The sequence below is a fragment of the Pyxicephalus adspersus genome, chromosome 4 (assembly GCF_032062135.1).
Source record: "Pyxicephalus adspersus chromosome 4, UCB_Pads_2.0, whole genome shotgun sequence".
In the NCBI taxonomy this organism is placed as follows: Eukaryota; Metazoa; Chordata; class Amphibia; order Anura; family Pyxicephalidae; genus Pyxicephalus; species Pyxicephalus adspersus.
This window is the reverse complement of record NC_092861.1, coordinates 115,394,817-115,411,094: the sequence shown is the minus strand read 5'-3', so window position 1 is coordinate 115,411,094 and position 16,278 is coordinate 115,394,817. Positions and strand designations below refer to the sequence as shown.

Genomic DNA, 16,278 nt, shown 5'->3' with positions numbered 1-16,278 from the left:
TATAAAAGGGGATTTTTCCCTTGAGGAATTTTTCTCTTATTTTCTGTTCTGAAAAGGTGAAAAAAGTGAAGTGAAAGGAGTTTCCCTGACAAGGCAATCAGCAAAAAGAAAGCTAAGAGGGGTCATTTTCTTTTCTATACTTTGGGGGACAAAAGGTTTTGGCTTAAATACACGATTTATATATTTTTTCAATTAAGTGGTATAAAGTTGTCTGTTTTGGTCTGGTCCTGTTGTGTCTGTTTTGTATTTGTTGTTTTAAAGGTATATTAAACATGATTCAGGTCTTGTAAGCTGCTTAGGAGTTCTTTTGAAGTTTTCTCAACAAGGTTCTACTTGCACCACACTGGTCTGATCGAAATAGTTGAACTGTTATTGAAGCTATTTGTCGGGCTTTGTTTACGACTTGTATACTGTCCTCTTTGTTAAAATTTATTTAAAAAAACATTGAAATATAAAGTGGTATAAAGTTCAGTTTTAGTTTCAGGTCCATAGTGAAGATAAATATGTCTAATTAGTGCACAAAGGACAGTATGAGGGCAGTCTCACTTTGCTGCCCATAAAGCAGTCACTGGAAAATTGTTGTGCTTTCACATTTTGTATGCTTTGTATTGTGATGTAGCTTAAATCCTTTTTTTTCCAGGTGCATGGGAAAACAGTAAAAATAAGGCCAAAGACAAAAGATTGGTTGCAGGGTCTACAGGAAGAAATTGCTCGAAACAGAGACAGTGTGGTACTGCTGTCACCCAATGCCAACTCCTGTCTTCTGGAGGAAAATTTTGATTTTTCAAGTCTAGACTATGAATCAGAGGGTAATAATACATTTGCTTGCGTTTCTTTAAACCTAATTTTCATTATTGTTTCCCTTCTACAGGTATGGTTTTTCAACATTCTTATTGCGGAAGAATAGATTATTTTCTGTTTTTTTTTTTTTTAAATAATAAATGTAATGACTGTAGCACAGACATTTACAAAGTGCAGATGATAGTAAAATACAATAATTAAGCTTGTCTGTCAAGGATCCCATTCTTCCAGACCATGGTGTATCTATAGCCTCTGGCACAAATTAAAGAATCACTATTCTTTTTGGCATTGAAAAGCATACCTTAAAAAAATTGAAATTACATTCAATGAAATTAATTAAGTAGTGCATTCTTATTAAGTCTAAGTAGGGTAAAAAAAAAATATAGAATCACTCAACAATAAGGAAGATATTATCGAATCACCTGGTAATTTGCATTTCGAAAACAAACTTGGTCTAAATTGGTCTGTTTACTGAAGTCTATGGTCTAAAAAAAATAATTAAATTCACTAAAAGTACTACATTAAATTTCTGGGTTGATTCTGTAATGTTTTCCTTATTGTTGAGTAAATTCATATTTTTTCCCTACTAGGTCTGAATAAAACATGTGCCATTATTTAATGTTATTAGTACTAAGTTAGCCATATTTAACTGGACTTGTTCCTTGTTACCTTGAGCAAGTTTCATAGCATGTCTAAGCCACTTAGTACTAATGAGGCCAGAGAAATGGTGCCCAGTGATGCCCAGTGAAGGTCATGTCAGTTTGACATAGACAGGAGACTGGCCGGGGAGAGACTACATTAAACCAGATAGTTCTAGCAGCAAAACAGGTTGAATGCTAGTACATTACTATGGACTTTGTACAGAGCTGCGTAATATGTTGGTGCTATATAAATACTGTGTAATGCTAAGTGACCCAGCTAGTAAACAAGGTGGGTATATATATATCTTTCCAACAGCTAGGTACAGGTATAGATTAATGCCAGAGATCTAAAGAGAGAGATCTTCTGGTGAATGTTGGAACATGGAAGTACATGCTGCGAAATACTGAAGTGCTGTTCCAACAGCAGGTGAAGGGAGGGTAAGGGGTTCCTGACATTGTGTCACAGGGACTATAGTTGCCCTGCACTTTATACCCATTTGTGACTTTTATCTTATGGCAAGGAAATATAAAATATATACTGTACATATCAGACTTTTATATTCCTATGTGTACATTTGTATGCAAATTCTTATAGTGCATAGTGGTATAAATGATGTTAGGACTTGTACATACATGCATTGCATAATCCAAGTCTGAAGAGAATCCAATCCAGCAGCCAACACAACTTCTAACAAGCTTCAAGCTGCTTTCTAGAAATCCTACATTTTTTACAGAGTGAATATACTTAATATGTATATTTGTGCTTTTTTTTGTTTTAAAGACTGTGTCCTTAGTTTCTCTTTAAAATTGTAGTCAATGTTATGGAGAAATGTTAAAATTTCCATCTTGTAAATTAAAAACAAGCTTATTTAATTGCAAATTTTGGTGACCTGCTTATTTACCCTTTGGGCCCACTTAATTTTTTGCCATTTGGACAAAATGAACCACTGATTTTATCAAAGAAAACTCAACTCTTTTTAGACAAGCCATAGTTATCTGTCCGCCATTTTGCACTCTACCTTTTGTCAGGAAATAACTGTTTTTTTTTTTTTTGTACAGCAAATTTTACTTCGACTTAGAGGTGAATCAGATATAAAAGAGCCAACACTTAAGATGGCACCTTAAATAAAAAAATTGATTGAAAACTTTTATAGTTTCCTTTTAATATTTTTGTCTGCGTTCACATGCTGTTAGGAAAGCTATGTCCTTCTTGACAGAAGGTGTCATCAAATCAGGTGAATGTGCCCAGGGTTGAAAATGATAAACAAAAAAAAATTTCTAGAAATGAACTACTAGAAGTACTAGGCTGCTGTAGGTAAATTCTACTTGTACTACCTCTGAGGCAGCGGATCACTGGCATGAGGAAATCATTCCTGCTCTATAACCTAATGGCTGGTCTGAAAACTCTTTTCAATTCTTCAATTTCTTTGCTGAGGGCTCTCGATTCCTTTGGTAATTTTATCTTCCAATTATAATTTTCTTGCGTGTTAGTGAAAATAGGGTACTTTCTAACACCAACACCACAAAATTCTACATTTGAAAATTTTATTAGGTTAGAAAATATCATCCTCCTTCCAAACAATGATTCCCGCTTACAATCAGTCTACATCCCCACTCCAGTGCAGTGGAAATGACCACACAGGCCAGTGACGGGGCAAACAAGAAGTCATCTGCCACCATGCTAATAGGCGACAAGTTCTTTATGTTGAATTTTGTAGTGTTTTTTGCCTTAGGCATAACTGTCTTCTGTGTGTTTGGGTCATATATTATAAAATGTCTGCTGTATAACTAAAAGCTTCTTTATATTCCTGGATTGTCCCTGCAGGTGATATATTGGACGATGACTCTGATGATGTTATGCCTCAGTATCTAATGGCTGATAGGTCAGCAGCAAGTGAAGGCTTGTCTCTGGGAAATGAACAGCTGCCTGCAACAAACACTTCATCATTATCATCATCATCAACTAAAGCCTCCTCCTTTATAAGTCCTAAGAAGCCTCACTCATTTAAAGGTAAAAGCAAGAAAAAGGGACATTGTGATAATTATTACAATTCTGAAATTACCCCCCTACCGGTATTCCCCAGTGTTTTTAGCGACTCGCTAAAAACAATAAAAACCCACTTAACCTTGTTCCTTTGGTGTCCTCCGGCGTCCTGCTCATCCGTCCAGGTCCTTGGGCGGCGTCCTTTTTCTCTGATCTTCTCCCAGCAACTGCAGAGACGTTCCCCGGGGTATCGGTGCATGCGTCGATTCGTGCGGGAGGCACGGCGGGAAATTTAAATACTTTTGTATTGGATTGGAGTCCAATACAAAGAAATCTTTAAATTATATATATATATATAATATATGCTACTGTACAGTTATATTACAGGTTTCACTATTTATTTGCACCCTTTTTAACAGATTTTTGTGTTTTTTTTTTATTTAAAGTTTATTATTAAATGTATTAAATATTGGACATATTTCAGGAAATTATACCTATGAATTATAAGCCTACAATGTAAAATAAATTTTCATGCAAAACAATGTAACGCTTTTTGCATGAAAATATGGATAGAATTAGAACGTCAGGGGGGTTAAAGCCGTTGTTACTGTTTATATTTGTTATTGTGAAACCAAACTTCTCTGTAACATTAGTTGCCAATATTTTTAAATTACTTACCAGTTTGTATTAAAAAAGCTTTTATTTCTATCTAGCTTATCACAATTAGAAGAACGTATTTCCTTTACTCTGTTTTTGGAGTAATTCCAATACATGAAACCTGAGGCTTTCATTAAGTTTGAAATAAACAAATGCTTGCAACACAACTATATTGCGCAATAATTTACAAAAAAAGAATCACTCTCTGCAACTGAGGAAACACTACAAGAGAGCGGTGGTTTGTGTCTTGGCATTAAGAATCACTTGTGTAGTAGAGGCCTTCAGTAATATGGTAACCCAGAGTAAGATTCCATATAATTAAAAGGTATATATGGTATTTGATAGGTAAGGTACAAATAATTCCAAAACAGCTATGCATCTGTTTTGAAACAAATACACTCCTAATTCTAGGTAGTATGATTTAATTTTGATCTTTTTCTGTAAATGTGGTTTATTTTTAGATGATGCAGATTTACTGGCTCTAAAGAAAGAACTGGAACTTGAAAATGTTGGGGAAGTACGCTCCCGTTCACCAAACAGATCACTGTCTGTGCCCAACAGGCCTCGTACACGTCCACCACAAAGACCACCACCCCCAAGTATGAGGACCGATATGTATATATTAAGTGCATGTCATGTAGAATCATTAAACCTCCTCAGGCTTTTAAAAAACCTTACTGGGATGTTCCAAATTGTGACACATTTTAGTACATAGCATACATAACAAGAACATTTTTCTTCTAAGGAACCAGTAAATGTTGATAATATTTATTTTTCACAACTAGTATTTTTGTTCTCTATTTGGAAAGCTTGTAAAGTCACTGATGAACTAATGCTTCATGCTGAGTATGCTTAGGAATGCTGGAAAGTTTCAACTTGACCAGAAAGGGAATGACCTAGAGCCATGAAACCTACATTATATATTACACATATCATTGTTTTAGCTGACAATTGTCAGTCTGCCAAAATTAGTTCATAAACATGATCAACTTCTTTATTAGTTGATGCTGCTAAAGGCCTAACAGATCTTGCTGCAACTTCTCAGAGCAATGCTATGATTTGACACACTACTTTTTTACATTTGAATATGACAAATACTTGTCACTCATTGTTTACACTCATAGATTTCCTGTGGTGTTTCCTGCAGGAAGAGGAACTTTATGACATCCCCTTATTTAATCCTTCCATATCCACAAAGCTGCAAACTTTTCATTGACCAAAAAAAAAAAAAAAACCACACGTAACAAAATAAAATGGCACTGTTTCCATCTGACACTCAGATTTTGGGAAATAGGTTAGGCCAACAGTTTTTCAGCACCTCCTTGTATATGTCCTGTATTGACTTTTATGTCGAGTTATCTTTTGAACAGTGAATAATGAAAATTAAACTTGTGTTTTACAGAAAGTAATATTACAGCCTCCATTCCACAACCAATAAAGCTTCTTCCTGGAGCCCCCCAGCATCCTGTAAGTCTCTAAAGTTCTCAAGTTATTCAGTTTTACACATACCCCCAATTCAATGAATAGCATAGAAGTTGATATTAATATAGCCTTATAAAAATGGAAATTGTAGTAAAATCATAAAAATATGTGTGTGTGTGTGTGTGTGTATGTATGTGTATATATATATATATATATATATATATATATATATATATATATTACACACACACACATTCTGTAGAAAATTAAATTAAAAAATGAGAATAAATTAAATGAGACCATGCACCTGTGCAATTTGCCTCTTCTGGCCACTGACCAGGAGATGCCAGCTATACAGATTGACAATGCAGTTCTGAAAGGACCCTTTGAAAGTTGGAAATAGGTGGTCATAGGTAAGAAAACTAATTTCATACGATTTAGCCAATGGTTTACTTTCCAGATATAGTAGGGGTTAATAGACTGCAATTTTTACATCTTGTAGTAATTATACTTTATGCTGTTTTTTTGATTGTTTTTTTTTTTTTGAAGCCTCAGGACAAAACTGGGATAAGCAAACCTTACAATGTAATCCAAATTAAAACTACTAATGCACAAGAAGCAGAGGAAGCGATTAAATGGCTGATGGATTCTAAAAAGGGTGAGACTTGTTTTACTGTTATTCCAACTACAAATTACATTTATATTAGGTAGAACTTTACTTTTCTTTAGGTCAGTCTGTGAAATTCTGTCTTATGTGGTGGTCCTTGTAGGTGAAGCTTTTGTTTCTCTAGTAATCCAGAAGTCATCCTGTGAATAAGTAGTTGCTGTTATACCTAATAACCCAATATTGCCCATGTGCTTTACAGTTCACAATCCAAGCAATAGTGAAATGCTACAGCCAGAAGTTTTGATATCAGCCTAATAAAACATTAGATGATACTATGAATTGCCTTCCCAGACTTCTACCTGTAGACATTTCCAGATTTTTTCACATAAGCATTGTCACAAAAGAGGAAAGCAGCAGGCAAAAAACACAATTTAAAAAAATTTGAGGAGGAGCATGCAAATGTTTGTGTTTGTACACAGTTTAAGTGTATAGATGTTTCTATGTGTATGTTCCATCTTTTAAAGTTTTATTGTAATACCAGGAAATATTTTTATTTTAGAAAAACAAGAAGGGGAAGTAAAAACCAGTCTACATCGCAACCCAAGTTTGCCAAAAGGAGAGGCTAAATCTGTGTCAGTGAAAGCACCGCTAGAATCAGAAGCTGTACTTATACCCCAAAGGCCTCCTCCAAAAGTGCCAGGTCCTAGACCTGTTCCTCTGCAACGATCTGGAGTCAAATCAGAACCTGTAAGTCAATATTCTGTGTTTGTGTCCCCTAAAACAATTTTGAATTTCAGCTTTACACAAAACTCTTATATGCTGACCACTCATCCCTTCTAGAATTGGTGTATTATTGTTGTAAAAAAAAACTTCAGTTAAAAATAAAAGAGATATAATATGGTTACTTTACCCTGATACTGCCCATATTCCCTCAACAAGATTAATGTCAGTCTTTTTGGTGAGATCCTGGAAACACTGATCACATCAATTCAGTGATTATTTTATGAGGAATTTTAGATGTGGGGAAGGTGCACTATACAATAGGTTGATCTTTCATTTTAGTGTAAGACCTACTTTTAAAATATAATTTAAAATATGTTTTAAAAAAGCTTTTATTGATTGATTTCTGATTATCCATTTTTATGCACATATATGTACATATGCAATTTTTTTTTTGTTAAATAAATCTCAAAACTTGCAACGTCAGACAATCTTTCTAAAGGTAAGTTATTATAAACTCTATAGAGAGGTATGAAATCAGTAGGTTTTATGGTAGATTAGCTAAAGAGGAGGGGGAGGGGATTTTCCACCAAAAATGTATGTATTGTGTAAGTAGACCTTCTTGCCCCAAGTACCTCCAAAACTGGGGCATTGTGCTGGAATGACAGATAGTTTACTACCTTTGAAGCCTCCACCACGAGTTCCTCCAAAACCAAAATCACCATCGGAGTCCTCAGTGAATACAGCTGATCTGGAAAAACTCTCTGATATTAATCTGCTGTCTGAATCTGTTAAGAAAATTGAGGTAACAGGAATAGGTGGCCATGCACAGTTGCAGCCTGCTGAGGAGCCGGTGGTGTGTACAGAAACCCATCATCCAAAACAAACAGCAACTGACGTTGCATCTACAGGTTCAGTTAGTGCTCTTGATGACCAAAATAAATCAAACCAGAACTGTCAGTCTATTCCAGCATCTCATTCACCATCCACTCCAGAGGCACTGCTAGGTACTCTGTCCTCTGCAGACTTTTCAGCCAATGCCTTGTTTTCAAAAAAGGAGCACAAAGAAGAAACTGCAGACATAGGTGATACTCCAAAAATGTATCCCATACCTAAACCAAGGACATTACTGCCTTCTAAAACTGTAAAAACTGAGGAAACTAAACAAGATGACAAGATACTTTCTCCCACTAAAAATAATTGTTCGTCTGAATGTAATTCATCTCTCCCAGCGGTGCCTCCACGAAGAAAAAAGTCAGCTCCTGCAGCTTTCCATCTTCAGGTGTTACAAAGCAACCAAGGTTTGCTTCAGTTTGACATGTCATCAAATAACAACAACAACAACAATCATAATGAAGGATGTTTAATAGACTTAGATACAGATATACCTGCGGCTGTAAGCACAAAAGGTGACAGCGATCACCTTGCCAGCCACACAAAACCACTAGAACCCCAAAGAAGCTGGTCTTCTAAGGAACTGGATCTTCTAGATTTTGATAAGAATTTAGATCAGTTTTCAAGTGATGCATCTTTTGAACAGTTTACTGACAATTGGCTGATGGGCCAAGAGGGGGAAAAGAGTGAAAATACTGTTTTGAAAAATAATTGTGAGTCTCCTTGGTGAATGTAAATATGTATTTAATATTATGCTGGTCATACTGTAAGGACTATATCAAATTTGTTATGACAATATTGTGTAGGTTATTCATGATCACATGGAGAACTCCCAAAAACCCATAGATTCTGCAGGATGATAAATATGGGATAAGCCTTGTTCATTTCTGCTGGCAGGGCAGAAATAATTTGAACAACATTTGTTAACTTATCACAGTTCTAATCATTAAGGATTTCCTCAACATTCACAGAACAGTGCATATAGATTTTGTATGAAAAAAGATCCTGAGTGATCATTCAAGGACACCCTAGTTTCTAGTCTCTTCTTCTGAATCACTGAAATGTATGCACTTGATTAAAATTAAAGAGCTTAGTCTTTATGCAAATTGCCATATGCAAGCAAAGTGTAAAACCACCAAGCTGTGAAATCAAGCATCAGTAAACCTAGGAGAAATGGTAATTAACTTGCTTTATAGAGTATTGTTTTTAAGTTTAACATCATGTTAGTGTTCTGGAGGTAATGTTGCTTTGCCTTTCCCTTAAGCACAATAACAAAATCTGAAGTAGGGAGTGTGGTGTATTCCTTTTTCTTTTTTTTTTTTTGTGACGTTTGCACTTTTGTATAGCTGAAAACCTTAATGCATGAAAATGATTTCTACATAATATTTCCTGAGATCAGGGGGCTGTCCACATCTGAGAGAAACCTTATATTATTTAGATAATTAGTCATTACAGAGATGCATTTTGCACTTTGTAATAATCGCCATAGTTCAGTTGTAATATTGTTCAGTTTCCCATTTTTAAACTGTTGGGTGAATTCATAGCACAACAGGCCAGTGTAAAAAGTACAAAACTTTTCCTAAACAACCAAAATCCTTCCTATAACCTAAGAATTTAATGTATAGTTACCTAAAAGCTGCACTTCAGGCACAACTACACTCCTTATTTCAGCTTTGTCTTCACCAAAATCAGGGTCCCTTTAAGCAGAATTATAGTACACCATGTTCAACCCAGAAATGTTTTGTTGTGTGGGAAGAAATTGCAGGTGGAGCACCTAGATGGGGAGAACGACAGGACAGGAGATGCTCCTTCTGCAAAAAAAGCATACCTGTCTGTTTGCTATATTCTTTAAAAAAAAAAATGCTTATCTGCACATGCACTGATTAAGCTATGATGCTGGGATATGCCGGGTGGCTGAAGAATAGGAACCACTAGAAAATAAGAAGATGGTCGGACCGTGTTCCCAACAAAATGGGGACAGATGAGTGTATTTAGGTAATTGCGACCAGGCAGGTAAGTTTATTTTATTGCAGAAGGGATATTATCGGTCCCCTCTGCAATAAGTGACCTGCCTGGTTGAACACATTCTTCCTTGTAAATGCTAAAACCTATGTTTACCTGCTGGACATAGCAAGAGCTTCTGGGCCTTTTTTATATTCTATGTTCTGCACGTCTAATGCACCAAGCACCATTTGAAGCACTAAAAAAAAAAAGATTAATTTCCAGACACTGATTTTGAGAAAAACCAAGTAAGTTAAAGGTCTGGAGCTTTAAATATGTCTAAAGCAAGATCAGGCTTGCTATAGACAAGTCAATGTACTCATGTTCTGAGCTGTAACTACTAAACCAGCCTTTTGTGACCTGAGGACGCCCAGTTTGAAGCAGCTCTGCCTGGATATAGTTAGGTTGGCACTAGGATGAAAAGTTTTTGGAGATCATTCCATATTTTATTTCGATCAATTTCAGATTGTCCACGAGTGGTTGCAGTCACCACCTACCCAGATGTGTTTAACAACCTTTAGTCAGGGCAGGTAAGCACATCTAAGATAGGATCTGTGAGCTTTGGCCCCTGTAGTCATTGTGTCTTCACTTCTGAAGGTGAAGGTACAAAGCCAACATTCCAGTTGACCATTAGCCACTAACTGTGGCTAGGCCTGGCCACTCCTGTGTTGGTGCAATTGTTACCCCCTGGTTGTCTGTCATGCGTGGCCGAGCTGCAACTGCTAGCAGGTAAGGATGTGTGCAATAAACCTAAAAGTATTTATTTTGTTCCTGATGCATGTTGTCTTCCCTCTCCTGGGATGTGTTTTGCCATTTTGGCTCTGTAGAATGAATCCAAGAGCTGAACTCCCAGTAATATTCTGTGTTTTGGGTGCAACCTATGTGAGAGTAATTTTGTAAGTCCCTGCGATGGAGATACATGATGGAGAGTAATCCTCACTTTCTCAGCCCAAGCTACTCAACCTGGACTTCCTTCAGCTGCCATCTTCCTTCAGTGTATTTTAATTTTAATATTTAAATCCTTAAAAACATAATTTGGCACTTTTTTTATACGGACTACTCGTTTTAAATGGTTAATTGAATAAATAAACGTATTTAACCTTACCACGTGATGCCATTATATCAGCCCTCTCGTTGACTTTTTTTACATTATGTAACAGTTTTTTGTTTTATTTTTTATTTAATTTGAATGTGAGGGCCTCTGTCTATGGTGGTGAAGACTGAATGCTGCAGCCTCTTGGGATATAAATGTCACAGAGCCGCGGTCTGCTTCTTCTGCGCCCAATCTCGGGCATGTGTATAAGGGGCTTTCCCTGCTAAAAAATGCCAATCTCACACATGTGCAGTGGAATCGGCGCTTTCTTTTTACATGTTCAGGAGAAAACGTCCCCTAATGTCCGGCCCGTGCGAGATCGGGTGATCTGATGACAGATGAAGAACAATCCAGGAAACAATGCACATTGCTGGAGGAATTGAAGGTGCTGTGGAAATAAATAAAGCTTTTTATTTTTATTTTTTTTACTGAATGTTCTGAACCCTCTTTTTGGGTACAGGTAACCCAAATCTTATATTGTTACTCTTTGTACATAACTTAAAGGAGAAAACATCCAAGGACTAACATCGACCATGACACCAAATCTTTATATCTGCCCAGGAAAGAGTTGAAGTTTTTATTCCGCCATATATGACTGGAATCCCAGGTATGAACTATCAAGGTCTGGGCTGTGACAACCTCTGATAAATGGCCTGTGGCAGGAAGGACATTTATTTATTTTCCACTTTTTATTTATTTATTTTGCAATTGTTTAAACGTTTGTTCAAAAATACCTCAGACACTTCAGTCTAACAGCTTGTTATGCCGGACATTGCCACTAGGGGGAAGAATTTTATTCCATAAACCATTCCAGGTCTCTGATAGGCCGCCCCCATCACCACAGCTCATAGAACGCCTACTCGTACACCGGAAGTCCGCCTTTCCACTCACATAAATAAACACGGATTGATATTACGTCACAATCTAGACACTCCCACTCAGCATTTGATTGGTTGGTGTAGGCAGAAGGAAAAGGAAGTGTTCTCGGGCTGGTTGGAATCGGAGCGGAAGTTCCGGTGTCACCGGTAGCGGGTGCAGTTTTAGGGACGGCAGTGGCAGCTGGTAAGGTAAGTGCGGTGTAGAGGTGACAGGACTGCAGTGTCCTCGGGTCTGGTCACATGGTTTGTGTTTACATTTTGTATAGCTGCTTCCTGTGCACTATATTACAGCTGTTACTGGCTGTGGGGGAGGATTTTGTGGTGTTATATGTCATAGAATCATACAATGAGATGTGCTCCATCTTCCAGATATCAATCACTCTGCTTACTAGTCAGTGGTTTCTATATAAAGGGGAAATAGAGTTTAAAATGCTGCTTGCATGGGGTGTAAAGAGGCCCTGTTGTATCTGATCCATGAAGGATGTCAGGTGACCGCTGTACACCTCACATTCCTACCAGGAGTTTGTCTTGGTCATTAAAGAATTACAAGAGGCTGCAGATCCGCTCAGCTCTTAAGATCACTCACAACCTCAGCTGTGTTAAGCAAAATATTACTTCTGCAAGTCATGCAATTGAATCTGTGCGTGTTTTACTTTTTGTTTATCCTGAGAGAAATGGGAGCCGTTGTAGAAGTAATTTACAGTCCTAGGAAATGAATAATACATTTCTGTGTACATCTTGGTTGGATTGATACATAACAGTCATATGATGGTGGGGTTATCTGACCATAGGTTTCAATCTGTTACAGGATGACAGTCAGTTTGTGAAGTCATTATCAATTTACAATGTGATACAGGGTAATAAAGAATGAGAAACTCTATGTTGGTTTTTGTCCCTGTGCTTGGGGTATTGGGGGGGGTACAAGTGTCTGGAGGTAGAATCTGTCAAGACAGCCTAGCAGTGTGTGTGGCCAAGAGACTGATTTTATGGTAAAACCTGCAGCTTATATTATTGTTTTATTCCCATACATATACTCTTCATGGGAATGTTGGCCAGGACATGCTCTGGCCATGCTTTTCCAAGTTCCATCAATAGATATATAAAGCCACCAGCTGAATCTTTTGCATCCCACACAACTCTGGGTGCTGCAGGGGTGTCATTATTTGGTGCTAAACCCAGACATTATTTTAAGCTGGGTGGGAAGACATTGTAGGCAGGTGATATCCCTTGTATTGTTACCCAACCCAAAAACAGCTTGGTGTTGCGCCCGGATAAAAGGGGCTGGGGAGATCACTGATTTTGTTTTCATTGTACTTGTCTTGAGTATATAAAAACTGCATCCCAGTTAGGTTTCTCTTCCATCCATGAAACATGTCTGCTTAGGCTGCTTTAATACACAAACAAAAGAAAGGTTTACTGACTAATGGCTATGGTTTAAAAAAACTGTTGACATTTAAATGTCCGCAATAGGTATGAAGTTATATTCTATAAACCAAGCTTTTTCTAAGATCAGAACTACTTTTTATTTTAGATCTGCATTTCATTAGCAGACATATCTTATTGCCAAAGACAGGAAAGACCTGAAAGGGGGAGCAGAGCATACACTTACAGATCACTTCTTTATCGGCGGTGAAAATGGTGAATGTACTGAAAGGAGTCCTTGTAGAGTGGTAAGTACTGCTTGTTTCTTATTCAGTTCCTGTAAATATTTGTTTTTATACCTCAAATACCATTAAACCACTTATGTATTCCCTACAATGATTTATTGTATTACAAATATATTAGGAGTATACACGTCTCTCTTTCAGATTCCAGTAATCCTGTGCTCAGCAGGGCTCACATTAGTAATATTATAAGTACTCAGTACTCTCTGTACTCTATATTCTCAGAACTCTGAGCCAGCCAGGGTCTACTGCATGGCACAGCCGTTTTGTTCTAACACTGGGAATATACCGACAGGAGGTGAGAGCAGCAAGAAGCCCTCTGTAGTTGAAATGATTTGGAAGTTAACACAGTAGAACAATGTGTCCGGGTGGGAAAAAAAAGCTGCTTTGCAGGTTGTCCCTTCCCATGGCAAGCAATTTCTAAAGGGCAGAACTCATAGTTAAGGACTAAGCTGAACTTGAAGGACCAGCTTGGCTGCCTGATGTTTTATCCAATGTCTGGGCCTTGGCTTAGAATTCAACCATCAGGGTATAGCAGTGTATTCAGCTGTTTGCTTGGTCCGGTTACCATGAAACATTTAGGAATTGGTCACATTAACCCACATAAATCACTGTAATGACCCGCAAAGTCAGGTTGCTATCCATGTGTTAGTGTTTAGATGTACTTTAAAGTGGATTAAATCAGTCACCAAAATCTTGGATAAAGTTCAACATGGTAATGTTATTCCAAAGTTGGTTCCAATCTTTCCAAACCTAAAAAGTCAGGAATTTTATGTTATCAGGATTTAGGGCTCCACTGTTACTAAAATTTGACTTATAAATCAATTTATTGATATTATGAATTCCACCATTCATGTTAGGCACTGAGAAGGGGTTCATGTGTTACATACATTGTATTCATATACTAAGATATAAAGAACAGGGGCTAGAATTTATATAAATGACAGGATTTTAGTCCAGGAAGTGGACAATACAAAGCTTTTCGGTCAAGGGGGATACAAAATTGTGGTCAGGTGTGTACTGTGATCTCTTTGAGAGTAATAAATACTTGTAAATGTTACTTAGTTTTCAGAAAAGTGACATAAAAATATATCTCATGCTAGGATTTGAAGTGATGGATCGTTAGTTACACTCTCCTAACCAACCTGATATGTTACCCCAGTTGATGTAGCATTTGTACAAGCATATACTGTTGGGCTCTATTTATAAAGCAGGGAATCTGACATTCCCTCAAACATTCCTTGGTGGAGAATTTTCCAGGTCCATGTGTTGCAATGGTACTAATTGATTCCTACCATGTTTAAAGGGAATGTCAGATTCCCTGCTTTATAAATAGACTTGCCACAGACATCAGTACTGTAATCTTTCTATCCTTGTAAGAAACATATTGGCTGGATTTGAGTTAATTTTCCTTTCCATGTGCCTACAGTATAAGCTTTAGCTCTGGTTGTAGTAGGGTACATTACTCTGTCATCAGTTTTCTGGCAACCCTTTTATAACAAGTTCTTTGTTCTGTTACCTCCTGCAGTGACCCAGCAATGAAACAGTTCCTCTTGTACTTGGATGAAACCAACGCTTTAGGAACCAAATTCATTATTCAGGACCTGGATGACACACATGTGTTTGTTTTAGCTGAACTGGTTACTGTCCTTCAGGAGAAGGTTGGAGAATTGATGGACCAGAACTCCTTTCCAATCACGCAGAAATAAACTGAATGGAATAAAAGAAAAAACTGACACTGTAAAATGTGATCATTTGTATATAGAAAAGAAATGTGCCATCTATTCTGTGCATGTACAGATTGACATTGTTTCTTCATGGAAATTATTTCCAGAGATCTAAAATATTTTTTTTTCCTATTTAAATAGTTGTAAGATCCCAATAAAATGTTAAAACTATGTGTTTTTTTTATTTCACTGTTGGACACCTTCTGCCCCCCCCTTTTAGTGTAACCTGATATAAAATATGATATTCATTCAACATGTTCCTTGGATGGAAGTGAAATATTGGGATACAGATGGATTTTGGTTTCTTACAAGTAAATTTTTTGTGAATCCTAGCAGTGTTTCAATGGCACCAATGCGAAAATGTTATCACCCAGCCGATATACTCAGCTGGTTTGAACCTTCACAGTCCTTCTCACAATTTGCAGCTAGTGCTAGAATGTTCACTGTGAGCTTCTCCAATCATACATTTCTAATTGAATAGTTATATTGTGCATGACTGATCTGACTGCTTTCTAAAGTATCTCATTTTCTTGCAGCTTTGATTAGAGTAAGAGTAAAGAGTAAATTAGAAATAAAAGGGTATATGCATTTGTCATCTATAACCAACTTTTTATGGTGGCAATGTCTAATATGTTCTAAAACTGATTTATGCATGTTATGCTGCTCATCCCAGCCCTGCCTGTCAGTCAACCGGATCTGACTTTTCTGTGCTACTATTTGGTAACTGTTACAGGTCTTTTTCCTACTTCCTGCTAGCTACCAAGTCAAATTCAGGTTCTTAAACTGCTTGCATCCTTCAAAATATCCTTCATTTTTAGTATTTTATTTATGGGTAACATGCAGAATTATTGTGTCTTTCATATCGGCTTTATTGTAAACCTAAGTGCCAAAAACTTTCCTAAATAATCGCTGGAAGCATATAGTAGGCATTTACTGGTGCCTGTATGCCCAATTCTTTCTCAGTGTTCGCAACTTCCTGGGTTGATTGGAAGAGAGCCTGGCTTTACCCTTCCAGTTTCCTCCCATGGTTGGCCAGTGAGAATTCAACGCATAGTATTAGGCCTATAAATATAGTATTAGTCTAGTATATAACAGTATTATAATGGAGCTTAGGAGATTAAAAGAGTTGAGGCCATGCTCTTGAACCATCTTTCATGATTTAAGTGTATTCCATATATAGTACATATAA

At 37.0% G+C, this 16,278-nt stretch overlaps 4 protein-coding genes across 4 annotated transcripts in view; all 4 read left to right on the top strand.

Moving 5' to 3' along the window:
• The window catches only part of LOC140329223 (synaptojanin-2-like), a 57,002-nt gene extending 49,556 nt beyond the window's left edge, over nt 1-7,446 (top strand). Inside the window, exons 21-26 of the mRNA XM_072409369.1 lie at nt 641-809; nt 3,268-3,453; nt 4,545-4,682; nt 5,486-5,550; nt 6,055-6,163; nt 6,672-7,446. Coding sequence (XP_072265470.1) covers nt 641-809; nt 3,268-3,453; nt 4,545-4,682; nt 5,486-5,550; nt 6,055-6,163; nt 6,672-6,952 — 948 coding nt within the window. The 3' untranslated portion in view covers nt 6,953-7,446. The remainder of the gene's footprint in view (nt 1-640; nt 810-3,267; nt 3,454-4,544; nt 4,683-5,485; nt 5,551-6,054; nt 6,164-6,671) is intronic.
• Nucleotides 7,447-7,459: 13 nt separating this feature from the next.
• LOC140329224 (uncharacterized) lies at nt 7,460-9,206 on the top strand. The gene has a single exon (XM_072409370.1). The coding sequence runs from the start codon at nt 7,494-7,496 to the stop codon at nt 8,454-8,456; it is 963 nt and encodes a 320-aa protein (XP_072265471.1). The 5' UTR covers nt 7,460-7,493; the 3' UTR covers nt 8,457-9,206.
• A 2,564-nt stretch (nt 9,207-11,770) lies between these two features.
• On the top strand, nt 11,771-15,260 carry GTF2H5 (general transcription factor IIH subunit 5). The gene is made up of 3 exons (XM_072409368.1): nt 11,771-11,887; nt 13,230-13,368; nt 14,891-15,260. The coding sequence occupies exons 2-3, from the start codon at nt 13,334-13,336 to the stop codon at nt 15,069-15,071; spliced, it is 216 nt and encodes a 71-aa protein (XP_072265469.1). The 5' UTR covers nt 11,771-11,887; nt 13,230-13,333; the 3' UTR covers nt 15,072-15,260.
• SERAC1 (serine active site containing 1) overlaps nt 11,802-16,278 on the top strand; it is a 34,550-nt gene continuing 30,073 nt past the window's right edge. Inside the window, exon 1 of the mRNA XM_072409367.1 lies at nt 11,802-11,887. The gene's annotated coding sequence lies outside the window, so the exon portion shown is untranslated. The remainder of the gene's footprint in view (nt 11,888-16,278) is intronic.

Excerpts from the sequence above, each read along its gene's own strand:
- LOC140329224 (XM_072409370.1), top strand. The coding sequence starts at position 7,494 with ATGACAGATAGTTTACTACCTTTGAAGCCTCCACCACGAGTTCCTCCA.
- GTF2H5 (XM_072409368.1), top strand. The coding sequence starts at position 13,334 with ATGGTGAATGTACTGAAAGGAGTCCTTGTAGAGTG. Across the intron at positions 13,369-14,890 it reads AAAGGAGTCCTTGTAGAGTG|TGACCCAGCAATGAAACAGT; the intron begins GTAAGTACTGCT and ends TACCTCCTGCAG.